Genomic DNA, 19,227 nt, shown 5'->3' with positions numbered 1-19,227 from the left:
AGGGAGAAACAAGATAATGCTTTTATCCAAATTTTTTAAAATAAATTATGGTAATAGCCTTTTTTCTTAATATTTCTTTTCCTAAGTCTCTGTTTTCTTTTGTTTTTTTTTCTTTTTAAGGAATTAAGGCCATTAAGTAGGGGGTAGATATTCAGTGTGAATTTATTAAAAGGTAATGGTTTGATAAGAGGTATCAAAAATCCATGCCACTTGCAGTCAATTGCAGATTGATATAAAATGCTAGGAAATGAGATAAAAATTGCAGTTGCAGTCAATGCCAAAGAGAAAAAGCACACTTTGTATTCCTTTCTAAGACAAAGGGGTAATGTTTTCACAAGAAGAAATTGTCAAATGTTTGTTAAATAAATGAAGCATAAAACAAGTTTTCCTGCAGTTTCATCCAGGCTTTGATTTTAATAGCTGGCATTTATCCCTGGAATGAAAAGTTATATTTGTATCCAAGAAGAAAGGCTCCCTACTATGCACTTGAGATTTTTAGCTCTAAACAGTCCCCTTTGCTGATGAAATAAGTGATTTGCTCTGCCATTTCACAGTATGACTGTTCCTTCTGCTGTTGGTGTTGACAGGATTGCTAAGAGCCTGGACGAGGGAGGGGCAGAGCAATGAGCGAGGGTCATTCGAGGGGTGGATGGCAGAATGTAAGGGAACCTGGAACCTGATAGACTAGAACAGATGTGAGGTGAGGAGCTTCAGGGATGGGCTCATCAACACTGCGTGAGAACCTGAGGGCGCATCTATGGCAAAATAGGGGTTTTAGGAAGGAGCAAAAGTCATATTGGAGGACGACTAACAGAAAACAGGAGGGCTTCGAAGCCTCCATCCTGACAAATTTATGAAATCTGACCTGTATTTTATGTAAGAGAAGCAAGATGCTTTTCCTGGGCCCAAACTGGGATTCAGAGAGTCACTGTACTGGCAGGCTGGCAATATAATAAGGGTAGGGCTGGCAGATTTTTTTAAGCTAAAGAAGGAAGGAAGATGTCTTAGTCTATAAGGGCTGCTGTAACCAAATACCATAGACTGAGTGGCTTATACACAACAGAATTTAATTCTCACAGTTCTGGAGGCTGGGGTCCAAATGAGAGCACTAGCATGGGCATGCTCTGGGAAAGGCCCTCTTCTGGGCTGCAGACTGCAGATGTCTTGCTTTGTTCTCATGTGGTGGAAGGGGCAAGGGAGGTTTCTTTTTTTTTTTTAATTTTAATTGTTGTTCATGCACAGTTTTCTGTCTTTTACTCCTATTCCAGCCCATCCCTCCCCATCCAGCCCATCCCTCCCCACTTCCCTCCTATTTCCAACCCCCCCTAGTTTTTGTCCATGTATCCTTTATATTTGTTCCTGCAAACCCTTCCCATTCTCCCCTAAAATATCCTGCTCTCTCCCCTCTGGTCAGCCTGTTCTCTATTTCAGTGTCCTTAGTTATATTTTGCTTGTTTCTTTGTTTTGTTGTTTAGGTTCCTGTTAAAGGTGAGATCATATGGTATTTGTCTTTCACTACCTGACTTATTTCACTTAGCATAATGCTTTCCAGATCCATCCATGCTGTTGCAAAGGGTAGGAGCTCCTTCTTTCTTTCTGCTGCATAGAATTCCATTGTGTAAATGCACCATAGTTTTTTGATCCATTCATTTACTGATGGGCACCTAGGTTGCTTCCAGCACTTAACTATTGTAAATTGTGCTGCTATGAACATTGGGGTGCATAGGTTCTTTGGGATTGGTGTTTTGGGGTTCTTAGGATGTAATCCAAGCAGTGGAATTGCTGGGTCAAAAGGCAGATCCATTTTTAGTTTTCTGAGGAAACTCCATTCTGTTTTCCATAGTGGTTGCACCAGTCTGCAATCCCACCAACAGTGCACTAGGGTCCCTTTTTCTCCACAACCTCTCCAACACTTGTTGTTTGTTGCTTTGTTTATGATGGCCATTCTGACTTGTGTGAAGTGGTATCTCATTGTGGTTTTAATTTGCATCTCTCTGATAGCTAGGGATATTCTTAAACTGCTTTTACTAAGACACTAATCCCATTTGTTAGGACTCTGCCCTCAAGATCTAATCGCTTCCCAGAGACCCTCTGTCCTAACACCATCACTGTAAGAGTCAGGTTCCAACACAGGAATTTTGTGTGGAATATAAACATAGCTGAAGATTCTGGGACACAGAGAGGAAAATACATAAAATCTCAAGGTGATGAGTTAGCATCTGCCCACTGTCTGGCCTGGGAGACTGGTTGATGACCCCATGGAGAGCAAGGTTAGTTTCAGAAGCAGAAAGAGTTGTTGGTGAAAGACTGAAATTGTGAGTGTGAGCAGTGTGGCTTTGGAGCTCACCTGCAGGACAGGTTACATGGCACAAGGCCTAGCTAGTCCCAAGGCAACTTTGCCCTGGCAGGCTCATTTAAGGGAACCACCAGCAAAGTATGATCTTACCTAGTGGAGCAGCTTTCTCATGGAGGGAACTGGCATCAGGCCCAACAGCCAGCTGACCTAATGGGCTGGGGCAGAAAAGCATAAGTAGACTTGCTCCTGAGAACACTATTGATATCCCCAGGGATGCCTAGACAACTGAAAAATTCTAGTGGGCAGGAGAATAAAGGCGGATGGACCCAAGGACTTTTTTCAAGACCATTGTAATCTGATTATTTAGTGTTAATGTGACCTTATTTGTCCCTTCAGGCAGAGAGAGTTTGCAATGTTTAGGTTACGTAATGAAAGGATTAACAATTGAAACTATCACTGTGGTCATTATCCTGATGTGTAACCATTTAGAAATTAGAAATGAATGAATTCAATACCAATTACAGAATGATTTTACTGGGGACATAATTTTGCAATACAAAAGGAAATCCAGAATGAAACTTTGAGCCAAGTTTCCAATCCCTCACACTGCTCAAAGAGAGAAATGGACGGGAAGTGACTTGGGAAAGTAAGCTGTCACATTTACACTTTATATGCCCCCAAACCTTTGAAGAGGTTTCACTGGGGAGAGCAGGTATATTCTGCATTTTGAGAAGAGGGGTATGAGTGTTCCCAATATGTTGTTTAGCCTGCACCTACTTAAAGGGCACACTTAGCAGCAAATACCAGCTCTATTCACACAGGAGTAGGGGTGAGGAAAGGTGTTATGGGAACAATTAACCTGGTCCCCATTTTTGGTAGGTCCTCCACTTGCATGTACATCAACACATACATAACACCGCACACACATACCCCACTCTGACCACAGAAGAGTAGTTGAGGGACCCAACATGTTAGTCACATAATAGAAGACTAACACTGAAAGAATAATTAGCACATTTTTTCCATTTTCCTGTACCCACTGAGACAGTTGTTGGTATAGCCTTCGACATCGAGAGTTTTCTGTTCCATCTCATTTTAGAACAGACCCAGCTACTGAAGATATGAAGGCAGCAGTATTCTGAGAAACATCAGAACCACCAGCTTACTTGGAATATGAAACCAAGGCCATCACAATATTTTTATGGCTGTAGTCTAAATGGTTTAATGCCCCATATAACTTATACTGATATCCACAAGATTTCTTCCTCCATCAGCTCTCTATATCCTTTCCCAGGGTAGTCTACACTATGCTAAGAATGAAGTAAGCAAGGAAAAACATGAGCAATTTTATAAAACCCTTTAAACCATTACATAATATTTCATGTGTTTATGTTTGTGATTAAAAACAAAATTACAACCCATGGCACAAAGTAGTACAAAATTTGTACTATGATTTATCATTTTGTTTTTCTCCTGACTTCATTCAAAAAGCTGACAGGTCATAATCCTGCCACCTGCTTTTGGATAACTACTTGGCCTTGATTCCTTTTCTACCATTGCTTTTCTAAACATTAATGTTTGCATTTGGAAATCTAGAAAAATAGAAAGCTATTTTTTTAAGGAAAGGCTTTTTCCCTTTCATTCTGAGCACCACTAAAAACCACTTATGCATTGCAATATATCCTAGGCTACTAGTAGGCATAATTTTTTTAAATAAGGCTAAAAAATGTTATGTCAGACCTTAGAAATTAGGAAACTAATGAAAATCCTGTCTCTATCAAGGATTGTTATCACTTAACAGTAGCATGATGAAATTGCTACAATACATCCTCTTTAAGAGCTTGGGATTCAAAATGAGATCTGTTATCAGCTGTCTGTGTGTGTATAACAGACCATCCCAGAATTTAGTGGCTTCACACAGCAAGCATTTTGTTGGCTCCCAATTCTGAACTTCTGAAATTTAGACTAAGCTCTACTGAACGGTTCTCTAGCGGATGGACACCTGACTTTGGTTGGCGTGGGACTTCTCAGTTTTCCCACAGAAAGCCTGGCCTCTTAGGAAACCCGTCAGTCTCAGGCAAAACAAGAGAGTTGTTCAACCTATACCTGGGTCACGACACAGCAGTAGTCATCTGGGGGCTCACCTGGAGCCAGATGGTCTAAGACAGTCTCACTTACATACCCGTCATTGGTGCTTTTTGTCAGCTGGGCCACGTGTTTACAACAGGCTAGCCAAGGCTTCTTCGCGTGGCAGCAGGTGTCTAGAGTAGGAGAGAGGGCAAGTCCCAGTGGACAAGGCCTCTGCTTGCACCACATTTGTTGAATTAGCTAAACCAAGTCACATGGCCAAGGAAATGAATGTGGGAGTATACTGCACAAGGGCATGGATGCAAGAAGCCGTGATTCACTGGGACCTCTAATGTTCCGGTCTAGCATAAGGCTATATGCCTTTTAATATTTAAACTTAATAAATCTGAGATCCTGACTTTGTTCATTGTGCTACGCTTAAAGACTCTTTTCTACTTGGTAAGCCAAAGAATCCCTCATCCCTAGGATACAGTCCAAGTAACTATTGCCTCTCAGCAAGAAAAGCAGAAAACTCTCTGTTGCTGCTTTTGCTGCTGCTGCCGCTTGTTCCTGTTTTAAAAAATAAGTTCCACAGTCTGGTGCAGCCTAGTGGAAGAAGTGAGAAGTGCAATGATCAATGATGCTAAGGCAATGATTTCCAATCAGTGTTCCACAAGAATTTTTAAAACATGCAATACCTGAGTATTTAGTCAGGAGCACTGACCTCTTTTCCCTTAGATTGTCACACACAAAAAAGTGACAACAGCCAACACAACAATAGTTGTCCAGTGTGAATGAATCAGAATTATGCCTATTTTTTCCAAATAAGCAACAAATACAGTGTTTGGTGTACTGCAGAATTTTAGTAATTACTTTATGTGTGCCACAAGATGAAAAGGTTGAAAATCACTGTGCGAAAGCATAGATCCCAGTTACGTGTCCCATAGGACCTCTCAGACCACAGAGGTCAGAGAGAGGAAGCCTCAGTTTGCTCGGCTCTGCCGGCCCCAAGCACAGGCCTGCAGCCTCAGGGTTAAACCTCTTCACTTACACAGTTCTCTTCAGTTTGTCTGTTATCAGAGCCACTTCCCCCCTTTCACACCATAGTCCCAAAGTGGATGAGTCGGGAGAAAGAGCTACTTAGTCCCTCCACTCTGTATCCTGGCGTGGCAACGAGGACCCCTTTCTCCCCACTCAGGGCCTACTTCCTTCTCAGCCTCTCCAGGGACCACCTCCTTGCATAACAGAGGCGCACGTTGCTCCCTGACCCCCATAGTCATCATCACATAATAAAAAGTAAGAAAATTATACCCAAAAGAAAAGTGTTGTTTTGAAAAGGAAGTAATACAAATGAATTTATCAGAAGTTATTTAACCCACTGTTTCAAAAATTCTAATTAATTATTTAACACTTCGAAGAACAAAATTTTTAGAAAAAAAATTATGTGTTAATGTACACTAGCATTTTAATCAACAATTGAATTCTAATTAATTGTATTTTAGCTGAAATTGTTCAGAGTCATGGCCCCGACTAAAAGTTGCTAGTTACATAATTGAAAATTATGTGGCTCATCTCTACGTTGATTGACTTAGGTTAATTTAGAGCTGAGTGGATTGTGCCCTTTTACTTCTGTTCAAATTCATATTGCAACCCACGTTTCCGGCATTCTCCCTATACCACTAATCTGAATGGAAATTGAGAGACAAGTTATTTTTCTAAGAGGCCAAATTGAAATTTTTTTCAGATTTCTGGACCAAAATTTTAATTGTCATTAAATTCTTAAAATAAATATTTTTGTATATTTATCTTTCCGTGTGATTTTTTTAATTATTCTAACCCACAAAGGACACATGCATGCACTGCATTAAAATGTGAAATAATGCTTTATCTCGGAAAATGCATGCAAATAGGCAAAAAGCTCCTGGAGAAAGTTTTATTTTTTTCAAACTCCATTACTTTTTTTTTTCCACGTATGGGAGGAGAGTACAGTCCACATGTGCAGCAGAGAGTCTTAGGAAGATCAGTAGCTCCTTAGCATGCTGTGGGAATCACAGGGTGAGGCTACAAGCACTAAAAACTACATTCTTGTTTGCCAAAGACAACCAACCATATACCCTTTGAAAAGTGCTTTTGCAAATGAGAACATGAAGAGTGTTTCAAGTAAAGAATGGTTCTAGTACACTTGTACATTATAGGCTTGTGAATTAAAGTCAGCAAAGTTTCTAATATAAAAATTGATGTGAAAAAAGTAAACTAGTTTACCATAAGTAAAGAGGAAAGCATATTTATTACCTAGTTCAATAGATTTAATATAGAAAAAATTGATTTCCATTAAGGATTATAAAAGTTATATTTCTATGGCCTGAAGAATACAGAATGTTCCATAGGAACATGTTGCTTTATGGTTACATTAATTTTAAAAGGCTTCCCAAGGATGACAGGTATTTTTTAATAGCAAAACTCAAAACTTGATTTGTGATATTAGGAGAATTGCTCATAAAGTACATTAATATGTTGAAAGTTTCATGGATAATGAGCCAACATTAAACATGTCTACAGTGTGTTAACATTCCCAGCCTAAACCAGCAAGAATATTTTGGGGGAACAAACTAGGAATACAAAGATAAATAAATGAGAGAGTGTGGGAAATAGAACCAAAGGGGAAAGTTTCAAGCAATTAATATTGCATTTAAGACAGAAAACAGAGAGCAGAAGAACATGCTGAAAATAATAAACTGTTCTTTTTCACTTACTCTGAGGGGAAAATAACATGACACATTAACATGTTTTGCTTTAATATATGAGGAAATACAGTCATTTTCTTCTCTCGACTTCAGTAAAACACTGCACAATAGTTAGCTAATATTTGTGTGGTGGGGTAGGAATTTTAACCCGTGAATTCAGTTGTGCATATTTCACAATATTAAATTGTCCTCAGAGCAATTTAAATCCAACTCTGGGTTTCCTTCAGCAAAGTAGTAGGAAATTCAGTCTGTCTTCTTCTCATGGCAATTCCTTCTTCCCAGGAAGGGCAATGGTTCTCAGTCCTACTCAGGCCAAGTTATCAGAGCCATCATTCTGATCAAAGTTGTCAGTTCACAGTGGTTGCCACCAAGACCCCTACTGCCCAAACCACTTGGCTTATTCAAATCCAGCAATTATGCCAACTTCATGCAAGATAAAGTTTGCCAGGGCCAAGTGTCCCAGTGCAGGGGTTATAGCCTCCTCAGGTGTTATACAAGGAGGTCTTGACCTCTCCAAGGGCACCTCCACGGAGCAGGGCGGGGCCTCCATCACTCCAAGACTTCACAGCTTCTGGCTGAGGACTCTACTGTTTCCTCTCCTTCCCCTCTTGGACACCTTGCACATTCTCTTCAGGATGCTTAGACTCCCTTAAAAATAGAAGAAGCAGCTTCTATTAGTCTTTTAGCAGCTTCTTCTTGCCACACTACAAAAATGACTGAGGCTGATGTCCTGGCTTGCTTTGTGCTTGAAATGAGAAGGGTGGTGACCATCAAAGGGAAAGAACAAGTAGTGATTACTGTACTGATGATGTGTGGTGTTATACTGACAATGCCTCTTTCATGCACCAATAGGAACTTTCAGTGTGGACATGACACCGAGCACTTTGCATGCATCCCCTCCTTATTCTCTAGCTTCAGCAAGACTGGCCGGCTTCCATTTCTTGTCACTATTCTTCCCAAATCAGGGCCTTGGTGCACCACCTTCCTTAGCGTCAAATCCACCCTTGACTCCCCTTCCTTTCAATTTTTTCAAATCATTTACTGTGTGAAACTTTTAAACAATTCCTCTCCAAATATTGTCATAACATGACCTGTCCCTGGCAATTGTTATCTGTAGACTGAAATATATTAATATTTTATGATAGATTTATAATTTCTCAGTAGGTTAGCTACTTTTATTTAACTCTTCTCCTATTTTACCAGGCCCTAAATCATTGGGTTTGGATTGGTATGAAACACGAACTAAGGTTTCAGGTTAGAACACAATTTATAATAAACTTTTAACTTCCAGAGTGGAAAAATAAACCAATTTTATACTTTTATCTTTATTGCAAATGAGGATAGCACTTTCTAGGAGTTTATCCTAAAGATATACTCACACTCATCTGGAAATTATATCTGTACAAAGCTATTTCTTGTAAGAATTCTGAAATAGCAAAATATTGAAAATAATTTAAATGTTCACATATATATTACACATGTATGTATATGTGTATATGTTACATGATACACATATAATATATACACATATACATCTACATGTAATGGAATAGTGGGTATTCCATTTAAAATAGGTATAAGTATTTAATAATAGGTATTTAAAAATAGAACAAGGGAGCTCTTTTCAACATAAATGATTGTCAGAATATATTAGGTAGTTTTTAAAAATTAAAAATTTTTAAAACTAAATAAGGGATAGTGTTTATAGCATGCAATAATTTGTATAGAAAAGGAAAAAAAAGAAGATAACATGTTTTTTTGCTTATGTGAGCATAAATATCTGGAAGGATGCCCAAGAAGTATAAATGGTTATTTGTAATAAGAGAAATAGAGTGGCAAGGGATAGAAAGAGAAGCAAGAATTTTGATAAACATGTGAATGTATTATCTATTCAAAATAAATTAATATTCTAAATGTTTTAAAGTAAAAATTAATGGTAGTTCTGTGGACTTCCATATCTGAACAAGATGGAATAACATGGGCCAGATTTACCTGCCCACCTAAGAAAAGTAAAATATCTGAAACAGTGCTTTTTAAGACATTCACGATCTGGCAATGAAGGACACTGATCCCTGAGAGATACAAAATAATAAGGTGAGGTCTACAATCACACCAGGTTATTAACTTGAGTTTTCACTTTGCAATATAAGGAAAAAGAACCTAGGTGGGGCCCCGGCTGAGCTGATAGGAGCCGAGAGGCTGGGACAATGGCACAGCTAGAATCTCAAGGGCAGAACACCACAAGAAGAGAGCTACCCAGAGAGCGCTTTGAAGATCTGCAAAGGGTACTTCTTGAATGCTCAGCCGAGTGCTGATAAGACCACATGTGTGAAGAAATGATGCAAGATTGGGAAAAGAACGACTCGGGAGAATTAGAAGTCATGTGTACAGAACGCATGCAAGGCTGAGAGTAGTGTCTGTCCCCACAAGCCAGACTAAAAAACCTGATGATTTGCAAGACATTGCACAGAAGACACAGACGGATCTTCCCTTAAGGGTAGTGAGTAATTTGCCCTACATTGTGTACTGCTTCAGTCATACCTAATAAATCTTAAGAGGAAAGCCAAAAGGGTCACACTGTTTCCAAGCAATATAACTGCATCCCATAACAAAGCCCGAAAGTCTTTAAAAGAATACCATGATATTCAATACCCCCAAATTCAAAAGTTCTAGACTCCAATGAAAAGTTACCGGGTGCACAAAGAAGCAGCAAAACATGGCCCATAATGAGGAGGTAATTCAATCAATTGAAACTAAGAAGTGATGAAGAATGAAGAACAAAGAACATTAAAACTATAAGTATAACACCATTCTATATGTTCGGTTTAGTACAGACATGTAAAATATAAAAAGAGCAAAATTAAATACTGAAGGTGAAAATATAATGTGTGAGATGAAAAAGGCATTGGATGGGATTATCAGCAGACTGGACATTGCAAAAAAGATTAGTAAATTTGAAGATAGAGCAATAGAAACTATCCAAAAAGAAACACAAAGAGTGAATTTTAAAAATAGACAAAATGTGTAATTGGAGTTTGTGAAGCATCTGAAAGAAAAGTAAGGGCAGAAAGAATATTGGAAGAAATAATGGTCAAAAATTGTCTGAATTCCATGAAAACTCTATCTACAGGTCCAAGAAACTCAAGTCATTACAAGCAGAAGAAACTGGGCCAGGTCATGGCTTAACAAAATTCAATAATATAGAGAAGATCTTCAAAACAGCCAGAAGAGTAAAGGCTCATTACCTACAGAAAAAAAAAAAGATAAAAATAACAACACATTTTTCAAGTGAGAAGAGAGTGAGCAACATATTTAGAGAAATGAAAGAAAAAAAGCTATGAACCTAGCAATAGCCAGCAAAAGTATCTTTAAAAAGTGTAGACAAAAAATGATGTTTTCAGGTATGTAAAAGATAAAAGCCCCCTCATGAACACACTCCCACTACAAGATGTATTAATGGAAGTTCTTTAGACAGAAGGAAATTAATACTAGATTAAAATATGTATCTAAACAAAAGAATTAAGAAATGAGAAATGGTGTTCACACTATAATTTCATATATGTGAAATGTTATTATTTATATCTTTTTAAAAGACAATTGAATATTTAAATAAAAAGATACTATAATATGGGATTTATAACATATGCAAAAGTAAAATGTATGACAACAAAATATAAATGTTAGGAGAAGAGAAGTTCTTATAATATATGTGCAGTGGCATAATACCACTGGAAGGTAAATTGTGATAAAAATAAAGATGTATGGTATAAACCCTGCAGCAACCACTATAATAACAAAGCAAGGAGTTTTTGTTATGTCAAGAAACAATGCTAAATGGAATCATGAAAAATACTCAGTTAATCAAAAAGCAGACAGAGAAAGAAAAAAGAAACAATAAATAAGATCAATAGGAAACAAAAATGATAGGTTTACACCTGGCCACATGGCAAACCGTAGTACAGGTGATCTAACTAACCCAACAGCAGAGGCTGTAAAACAGTGAGGTGCAAATATATGCTGCCTAGAAAAAAACCACTTTAACTATAAAAACACAATTAGTTTAAGAGCTAGAGTGAAAAGATAAATGCTAGTGATTAGAGAATACAAAGAAAAATAAAACATAGAGAAAGATAAAGAAAATAGAAGTGGCTATATTAATATCAAGTCAAAATAGATGTCAGAGCCAAGAATATTATCAAAGATGAGAAAAGTACTTCATATAATGAGATTAGTTTATCAAGAGCACATAAAAATCCTAAACATTTATTTTCTTACTAACAGAGCTACAAAATACATGAAGCAAAAAAAAAAAAAAACCTGATGGAACAGCAAGAAGTAAACAAATCCAGAATTATAGTCATATATTTCAATCCTTCTCTCAATAATTGATAGAACAAGGAGACAGGAAATCAATAAGAATGTAGGAGAGTTGAACATGATCAACTAACTTTACCTAATAAATATTTGTAGACCACAGCAACAGAATATATATTCTTTTCAAATACAAATGAAACATTTACCAAGAGAGACCATATTCTGAGCCATTAAAAAGTCAATTTTAAAAGGATTCAAGTCATACAAAATATATTCTCTAACAACAATGGAATTACTATAAATGAGAATTAATAACTGAAAGATCTCAAACAAATCCCCAAGTATTTGGAAACTAAATTTTACACTTCTGTATAATCCATAGGTCAAAAAAAAGAGAAATTAGGAATTACTTTGAGCATAATGAAAACGTGAATTTTCACATTTCATTTCATTTCATTTTTGTGTGTGTGGGATTCTGCTAAAGCAGAATTCAAGGGATATTTATAGTATTAAATATCTATATTAGAATACAAGAAAAGACTATATTCAGCTATCTCAGCTGCCAACTTAACTAGAAAAAGAGGAGCAAATTAAATACAAAGTAAGTAGATGAATTAAAATAATAAAGACCAAAGAGAAATCAATGAAATATAAAACAGAAAAACAATAAGGAAAATCAATGAAACCAAAACAGATCTAGTTCTTTAAACAGATCAGTAAAACTGATAAAACTCTAGCCAGCCTGACTATCAAAAAATAGAGAAATGACACAAACATACTCAACAGCATTAATCATTATGAAAAAGAAAAATAAAGCCATAAGAAGATAGTATTACATTCCTGTTGTAATACTGAATTTCAAAAGACTGTCCACATCAACTATTGAAGAAGATACGGAACAAATGGAACTCAAACACTGCTGGTGGAAATATAAAATGATACTAACACTTTGGAAAACAGTTTGGCAGTTTCTTTAAAAGTTAAACACATATGATCTAGCCATCCCACTCCTGGGCATTTTCATGGGAGAAATAAGAGAATATGCCCACACCAAGATTAATACACAAAATTTATAGCAGCTCAAAACTGGAAATAAGCCAAATGTTCATCAGTAGGTGAATGGATAATCAGACTATGGTTTGTCCATGAAAACAGAATACTACTCCTCAGCAATTAAAAAACAGAATGAACTAGTAACACATGCTAAAACATTGATAAATTTCAATGATGTCAAATGTAAGAAATCAGACTCCCTAAAAGAGTACATACTATAAGATTCCATTCATATAAAAATATAGAAAATGTAAACTAACCTACAGTGACAGAAAGCAGATTGGCAGTTGCCTAAAGGAGGGGAATGAAGGAGGGCGGGATTATAATAAGGAAACTTTTGGGATGGTGAATATGTTCTTTTTCTTAAAAATGGTGGTGGCTACACAAAGGTATACACACTGAAGTCAGAACTTACCAAATTGTACACTTTAAAATATGCAATTCATTGTATGTCATCTGTGTTTCAATTGCACTATTTAAAAGATCAGTGAATAAATATGAGTAAATACATACATAAATCAAAAGTTTGTTTCTATCAGTCATTCACAGTAATCAATATTGGGAACACTAATTGATTGGGGCCTTGGTAAAAACATCAATGAAGGTAAAGGGGATTCATTTGAATTTATTTTATTTTGTCTAAAATTAACCTAAAATATACTACATGGTTTATTTTTTTATAAACTCATTAAGAAAACAAGATATTATATTTTTTTAAAAATTACTTACAATAAAAAAATTCAGTATAGGACTTTCTCTTTCCCAATATCTATATGAATTCTGTAGCTATGATAATTTTAGTTTTGAGATTCATTCTTCACAGTAAAATTTTTATGTATTTTGGACTTATTTTTTTTACATGATCAGTATATTTGTATGACTTAAGATCTTTCTGTTTGTGGTTCAGGTCAAACAGAATTGAGAATTTCTGTCACTGATGCCCAAACCCTGCAGAAGCAAAGGTTATACTGTGATAATGTGTTCATTGTGAGCTGTACCCAATACATGCTACAATCCAAATTTGTTCCAGCTACAGTTGTAATTCACCTTTGCAATTCAGTGCATGGAAAATAGAAAAAGATTAGCCTGCCTCAGAGAGGGCTAAAGTAAGGTACATTTGGTTCTATGTTGTTTTGTTGTTGTTGTTTTTTTTCAAACTAAAAATCTGCCTGAGATTTTTTTATTCTGCTCACTTTCCCAGGAGAAAAATCACTTCCTGCCACATAATCTTTCCATCTATATAAAGCCTGAATATTAAAAAAGATTCTTAAACTGAAGAAGACCAAGTGTCATCTTAACATGTAAAGTCATTAAAATATATAATACACTTAAATTCAGGTTCATATTGCTTAAGTGCCACATTTAATGTTACCAAGAGCAACTCTTCAGTGGGTCTATAAATTGGTGTCTAATATGTTTAAACATATTTTAAAATGTGTATCTTCAACTTTTAATGCCTATACCCTTATTTATAAATACCCTTTGTTTCAAAAACTTGTTGAAAAATCACAAACACTGTGCTGACCGTGTGTGTGTTTATAGATCTGCTTTTTCCACATAGGGTGTTCTCTAATTGCTTTATATCCAAATTGATGTAGTCGCCTCTCTTCACCCCCAAACACTGAAAGAGAAACAGTGTGGTAAAGAGCTCAAAGGCTTTGAACTCAGAGGTTCTGGGCCCCAAGGCCACCACACACTGACTCCAACCTTGGGCACTGTTTTTAACCTCCCTCTGCCTGTTTCCTCAAACAGTATGTAAGGATGATATTAATAGGGCTGCTGTGAGGATTAATCAAGGGAATAGGGTAAAGCTCTATGCCAAGAGCCCAGCTCATGGTGAGCTCTCAAAAAACAAGAACTATATTTGAACTACAAATTTTTAGAGTTGGGCCCCATTATTTTAAATTCTTTTATTCTATAGCAACATATATACAATGCATCCTAGCAGAAATGGAATATTGAACAAACTTTTTTTGACCAAAAAAATATCTCTTGAAAAAGCAGAGAAGGCCTAAAAAAATAATATAATTAAGCAGAAAAGACCTAGTTTAAATTCCAGCTTTGGCATATTAATTAACTAATTCTGGTTGGTTGTTATAGTTCGAGTGTCCATCTGATAGTCTGTAAAATGGACATGACCTATAAATGGCAGATGCTTGGTGAATGCGTACTGAGAGATGTAATCAAAGATATTGTCTACAACATCAATTTCTATAATTTTATCTGTCTGACAGGATAATATCCCTTTCACTTTGGGGAAAAAAACATAAAATTGAGTGATATTTCTCAATATATCAGTCACTAATAATCATGTATGTCTCTCTAATGATAAACCTAGGGGGCAAGTGTGCCTCTACAGGGCATTAGTGGCATTACAACCTGAACTGCTAAGTTTAAACATTGTGAGAATTCCAAGTACAATTACAGACCGTACAAGAACCTTACAACTACTTACAGAAAACTAGTGCTAAAAAACTCCATGCAGTTGACCACTGAAAATATCTTGGATTTGTTTCTTTTTTTTTAAACAAAACATCATTGTCCTTGATGTTCATCATCCTTTAAAGATTATTTTATTCATTTCCAGGTCTCCTGTTATGGCTGGAGGTCTCTTTGCTGTGAATCGAAAATGGTTTTGGGAGTTAGGTGGCTATGATCCAGGTTTAGAAATCTGGGGAGGAGAACAGTATGAAATCTCTTTTAAGGTAAGCCGCCAAGACCTTTTTCACACTATGTTTACGGAATTTTGATGAGCCTGATGGAATGTCATTATTTTGTTTTGTGAGATGGCAGGATGAAAATAGACATGTCGCCTTCCCAAGCCAGCTTTTGGGTGAGAGAAACTAATTCCTTCTGATGTTTCAGTGAGACATAGCCATGCAATGAAAAAAATACATAACAGAAATAATTCAAGATCCCATTTGCAGGTTGGAAACTTGGTTTACCCTCAGAGCTACTGATCCCTGACAAGTGCATTCCTTCTGAAGCACTTAGAAAATATAGGTAGAAGAATGAAGATGAAAGAAGTTAAATTTATTGGAGCTTTTGCCCTATTTGTTCTAGAAATAACACTGTACATTTTGATCATAACCAGTTACTCCAAAATTTCAATAACAAAAGTAATTTTAAATGAGGAATCACAAATGAAACCTATTTTTATGTAATTGCAAAATAAGCAAACATTTTTAATCATTTTTATCTGAAATTGTCCAGGTCTCTACTTGCTTTGACCATAAACACTCAGTAAAATTATATACTTGATCACATATATGTTTATGGTAGATATCAGATTTTAGGGTTTATAAATGAAAAAACTTTACCACAACATGTGAAGACCACATAAACAGAGCAAAATAAACTGTGCAAAAGATTGTACTCCCAACCTGCAAAATATTTTTTTCCTGAAAGCAGTCTCAAAACAGAAAAAAACATTTTTACATTATCATTGTTCCTACTTATGTAGAAGAATCATTGATTCTTGCAAGATTTATCATATAGAAATCCCTTATTAAATACAATACATCAGCTTTTCCTAATTATTTCCATTGTGAAATCAAATCAATTCTTGCTGAGCAAAAAAAAAAAAATGTATTCTGAATGTAGCATAAGTCAAACTAAGGAACCCAGCTAAACTTTTTGAATTGATGAATAAAAAGCAATAAAAACTGATTTTTATAGAATTGTAACAGCTATCCTCAATGTGTTAACAGAAAGGATATGTTGCCCTCAAAGTGTCACAAAAGAAATATCCACAAAGGGGTGCTCAGGAGGCATGACTGAGGCTTCAAGACATCTAGAATGTTCCACCTCACTATGCTGCCAATAATCCTTGAAATACCATTTATCAAATTAGTGCTTTTCTTTTATCATCTTCCAGACACATCTAATGTCACATGTGAGCTACCTTTTTTCTTAACCTTTTTATAAATACATGGTTTAAAATCCTTGCATTTACCAGTGTCACTTGTGCTTCTCTGTTACAGATGCACACTTGTCACATTGTATATAATAGGAGGTAATAATAATAGAGCAATAATGAAAGAAATAGCATCTACTATCTTCACCTGTGTTATGAACCAGATGCTCAGCTAAGGGTTTTATGTGCATTATCTAATTTGGAATCACAGCCCTGAGACATAGTTATTACTCTATTTACTGATGAAGAAACTGAGATTTTAAGTTTTAAAGATTTTAGATTAAATTATTTTTAACTTTTAAAGATTGAATAAACTACCCAGTGCCACTTAGGGATTAAAATGTTCCATTTCTGCTAAATTGCAGAGATGCAGGAACATGAAATTCTCTGACACCCAAGTCCTATCTACCAACACCATTCTAAAATTCACTGATCCCTACCTAATTATTCCTCTCATTGAACAGAAGCAAGTGACTCCATTGTAGTCTAATAGCAAAGCAACAAGCTTCCTGCTGCCCCTGGCAAAATATGGCTGGTCAGCAGATACTGCCTACAGCTGGGAGCAAAGTTTACAATAATGCCTTCAACTGGAAGCATTAAAGATAAAAATAGCATTGCTGTATTTGCACTATCATCAGAATTCAAGGGATTCTTTTTATTTTCACAGCTCAAGAAATTTTTTCTCAAATTCTCTTAATTCATGAATTCTTTAAGTTTAAAATATTATTAAGAATATTTCTATTTAGCAGGAGATGCCTAGTTTTGAATACTGAACTGAATGGTGGATAAAATTGCTATTGAACAGCAGGAGAGTTTGCAGAATATACATTTGTATTTGAAATCACAAAGGTATTTTCTGAACCAACATAAACTTGCATCTCTCACTTCTCTGTCACTCATATCTATCGCATCTCTTCTGGGTGACCTGAGATTTTATTACCCCATTTTCAATATTTTAGTTATCTGTCATTCTGACAGATATAATTGGAATGCAGCCCTGTCGACTTTGTCTAGAAACCATGGCAACAGCGCTGCGAGTTCAGGACTAAATTGCCCTGGGTTGTTTGGTTGGAAAGACAGCTTCTTTGGTGACAGCTATGTCATGTCGTACAGGGTCCCGTTTTAGACGTATCCCTTCATTCCTCTCACTATTGTGTGATGACCTTGGGGTTCCTGTCCCTCCTTATTAGCATTTGCAACATGAGGAAGACAAACTTAAACAGGCTTAGTAGAACTTTCATTGAAGTAAGAAGAATTTTCTCTTTGTGAAAAGAATCAGAAGAATTATATACAATATCTGGGCTAAATGGTATTATACAATACCATTTAAAGTAAAAGAGAAAAATCAAATGTCTGCATTTTTGGACATATCACATAAATTATAATTAATTTTACAGCATAAAACACTTCAAGATATACACTGGTCAGCACTTAAGCTTTGGGAAATATGTATGGATAACTGAGAGTTCACTAGTGTATCTCATACCATAATGTAGAAAGTATTTGAAGTCTAGAACTTAAAAGCTCTAATTCAAAAGATTTCTATCGAGGGTCATTATCAGACATCTTTGCTAGTTGTTTATTTTTCAACCAAAGAATCATCGCACCACAATTGATGACAAGATTCCATCGCCATATAAAAGTATTTCCAGAGAGCTCTGCTTTATATAAAGAGTTTAGATTTGATTCAAACAGTATTTGGTTAAAAGTGCTCCTCAATTCTTTTTCTCTCTAAAAATCTTCCCTTCCTTTTTCTAACATCTAATTAGATGAGTAAATTTAACGCCATAGCATGAAAGCCAACACAGTGTAATTTTCAAGGGTCAGTTGAAGAAAAGATCTCTCCAGAAAAAATATTTTGTCTGCACTGTGCCCACTTGTTAGTATGGTTTAACATGAATCTGAACTCCTAGGTGGCCCAGAATTATCCAGCAGTCTTCCAAATGTTGCTAGGTCAGCCAGCAACTGCTTGGGAGTAGAAAGGAGCATTTAGTCAGTTATTCAACAAGCTTTTATTGAGCATCTAATTTGTGTCAGGCATTGGTCCAGGTACTCAGTCTGGAATGACACCTGGAAACAAAAAGGAAACCAATACAGACTGCACAGTGTGGCATAAAAGAGATAACCCACGTCTTTAAATATTGGGTACCAGTTAAGTTGCTGAAATAATGTTAAAATCACTAAGTCTCTGATTTTCTAGAGTGTGTTTTCATATCCATTCCCCAAAGATCAAAGTCCAAATGTTAGCATTTTTAAAAGACCTGTCCTTTGATTACTGAAAGTTCTTCTCAGAAAATAAAAGTGGGCAAAAAAAAAAAAAAACACTAATCAGGCACCACAAAATTTAGAATGAAGCCCATGGACTGACTGACTCTATTCCACAGAATGCTCTGGCGTGGAACATAAAGTTTAGATCTGGGTAGAATAGCCTTAAATCTGGTTTGGGCTGCCCTTCTTCAACCCCAGGAGCTTATCAGTATGGGTCCACAATGATCCAATATTTCTTGGGCCATTTTATAGTCTAGGAAGAGTTCCTGATCACCAACCTTAGCTGTAGAGAATTGTTCACAGCTCCAGATGAGATTAATGTGGGACCAGATGTCCTAGAGTGAGTCTACCAAACCTGTCAGCCCCACACTGCCTGTTTCAAACACCACACTTAGTGAATTACAACACAGCACAGCCACCTTTGTTTGTGCTGTTGTCCTTCCCACACATTTGAGCTTAATGTTCAGACATCTATGTCTCACAATCTTTCAGACCTTCGGTCATTAAGTCATTCAGCAGACATTTATGTATTGACTACATTGCGCCAATTCTGGGCTAAGCTCTTGAGA

The 19,227-nt window shown here is 36.2% G+C and overlaps 1 protein-coding gene across 1 annotated transcript in view; it reads left to right on the top strand.

Annotated features, from left to right (window-relative positions):
* Positions 1 to 19,227, top strand: part of GALNTL6 (polypeptide N-acetylgalactosaminyltransferase like 6) — an 875,194-nt gene that overhangs the window by 770,575 nt on the left and 85,392 nt on the right. The window contains exon 7 of the mRNA XM_045830767.1: positions 15,062 to 15,179. Coding sequence (XP_045686723.1) covers positions 15,062 to 15,179 — 118 coding nt within the window. The remainder of the gene's footprint in view (positions 1 to 15,061; positions 15,180 to 19,227) is intronic.

This window comes from Phyllostomus hastatus, unplaced genomic scaffold (assembly GCF_019186645.2).
Source record: "Phyllostomus hastatus isolate PE091 unplaced genomic scaffold, TTU_PhHast_1.1 phas_contig_159, whole genome shotgun sequence".
Lineage (NCBI taxonomy): Eukaryota > Metazoa > Chordata > Mammalia > Chiroptera > Phyllostomidae > Phyllostomus > Phyllostomus hastatus.
This window is presented reverse-complemented; position numbering and strand designations above follow the sequence as displayed.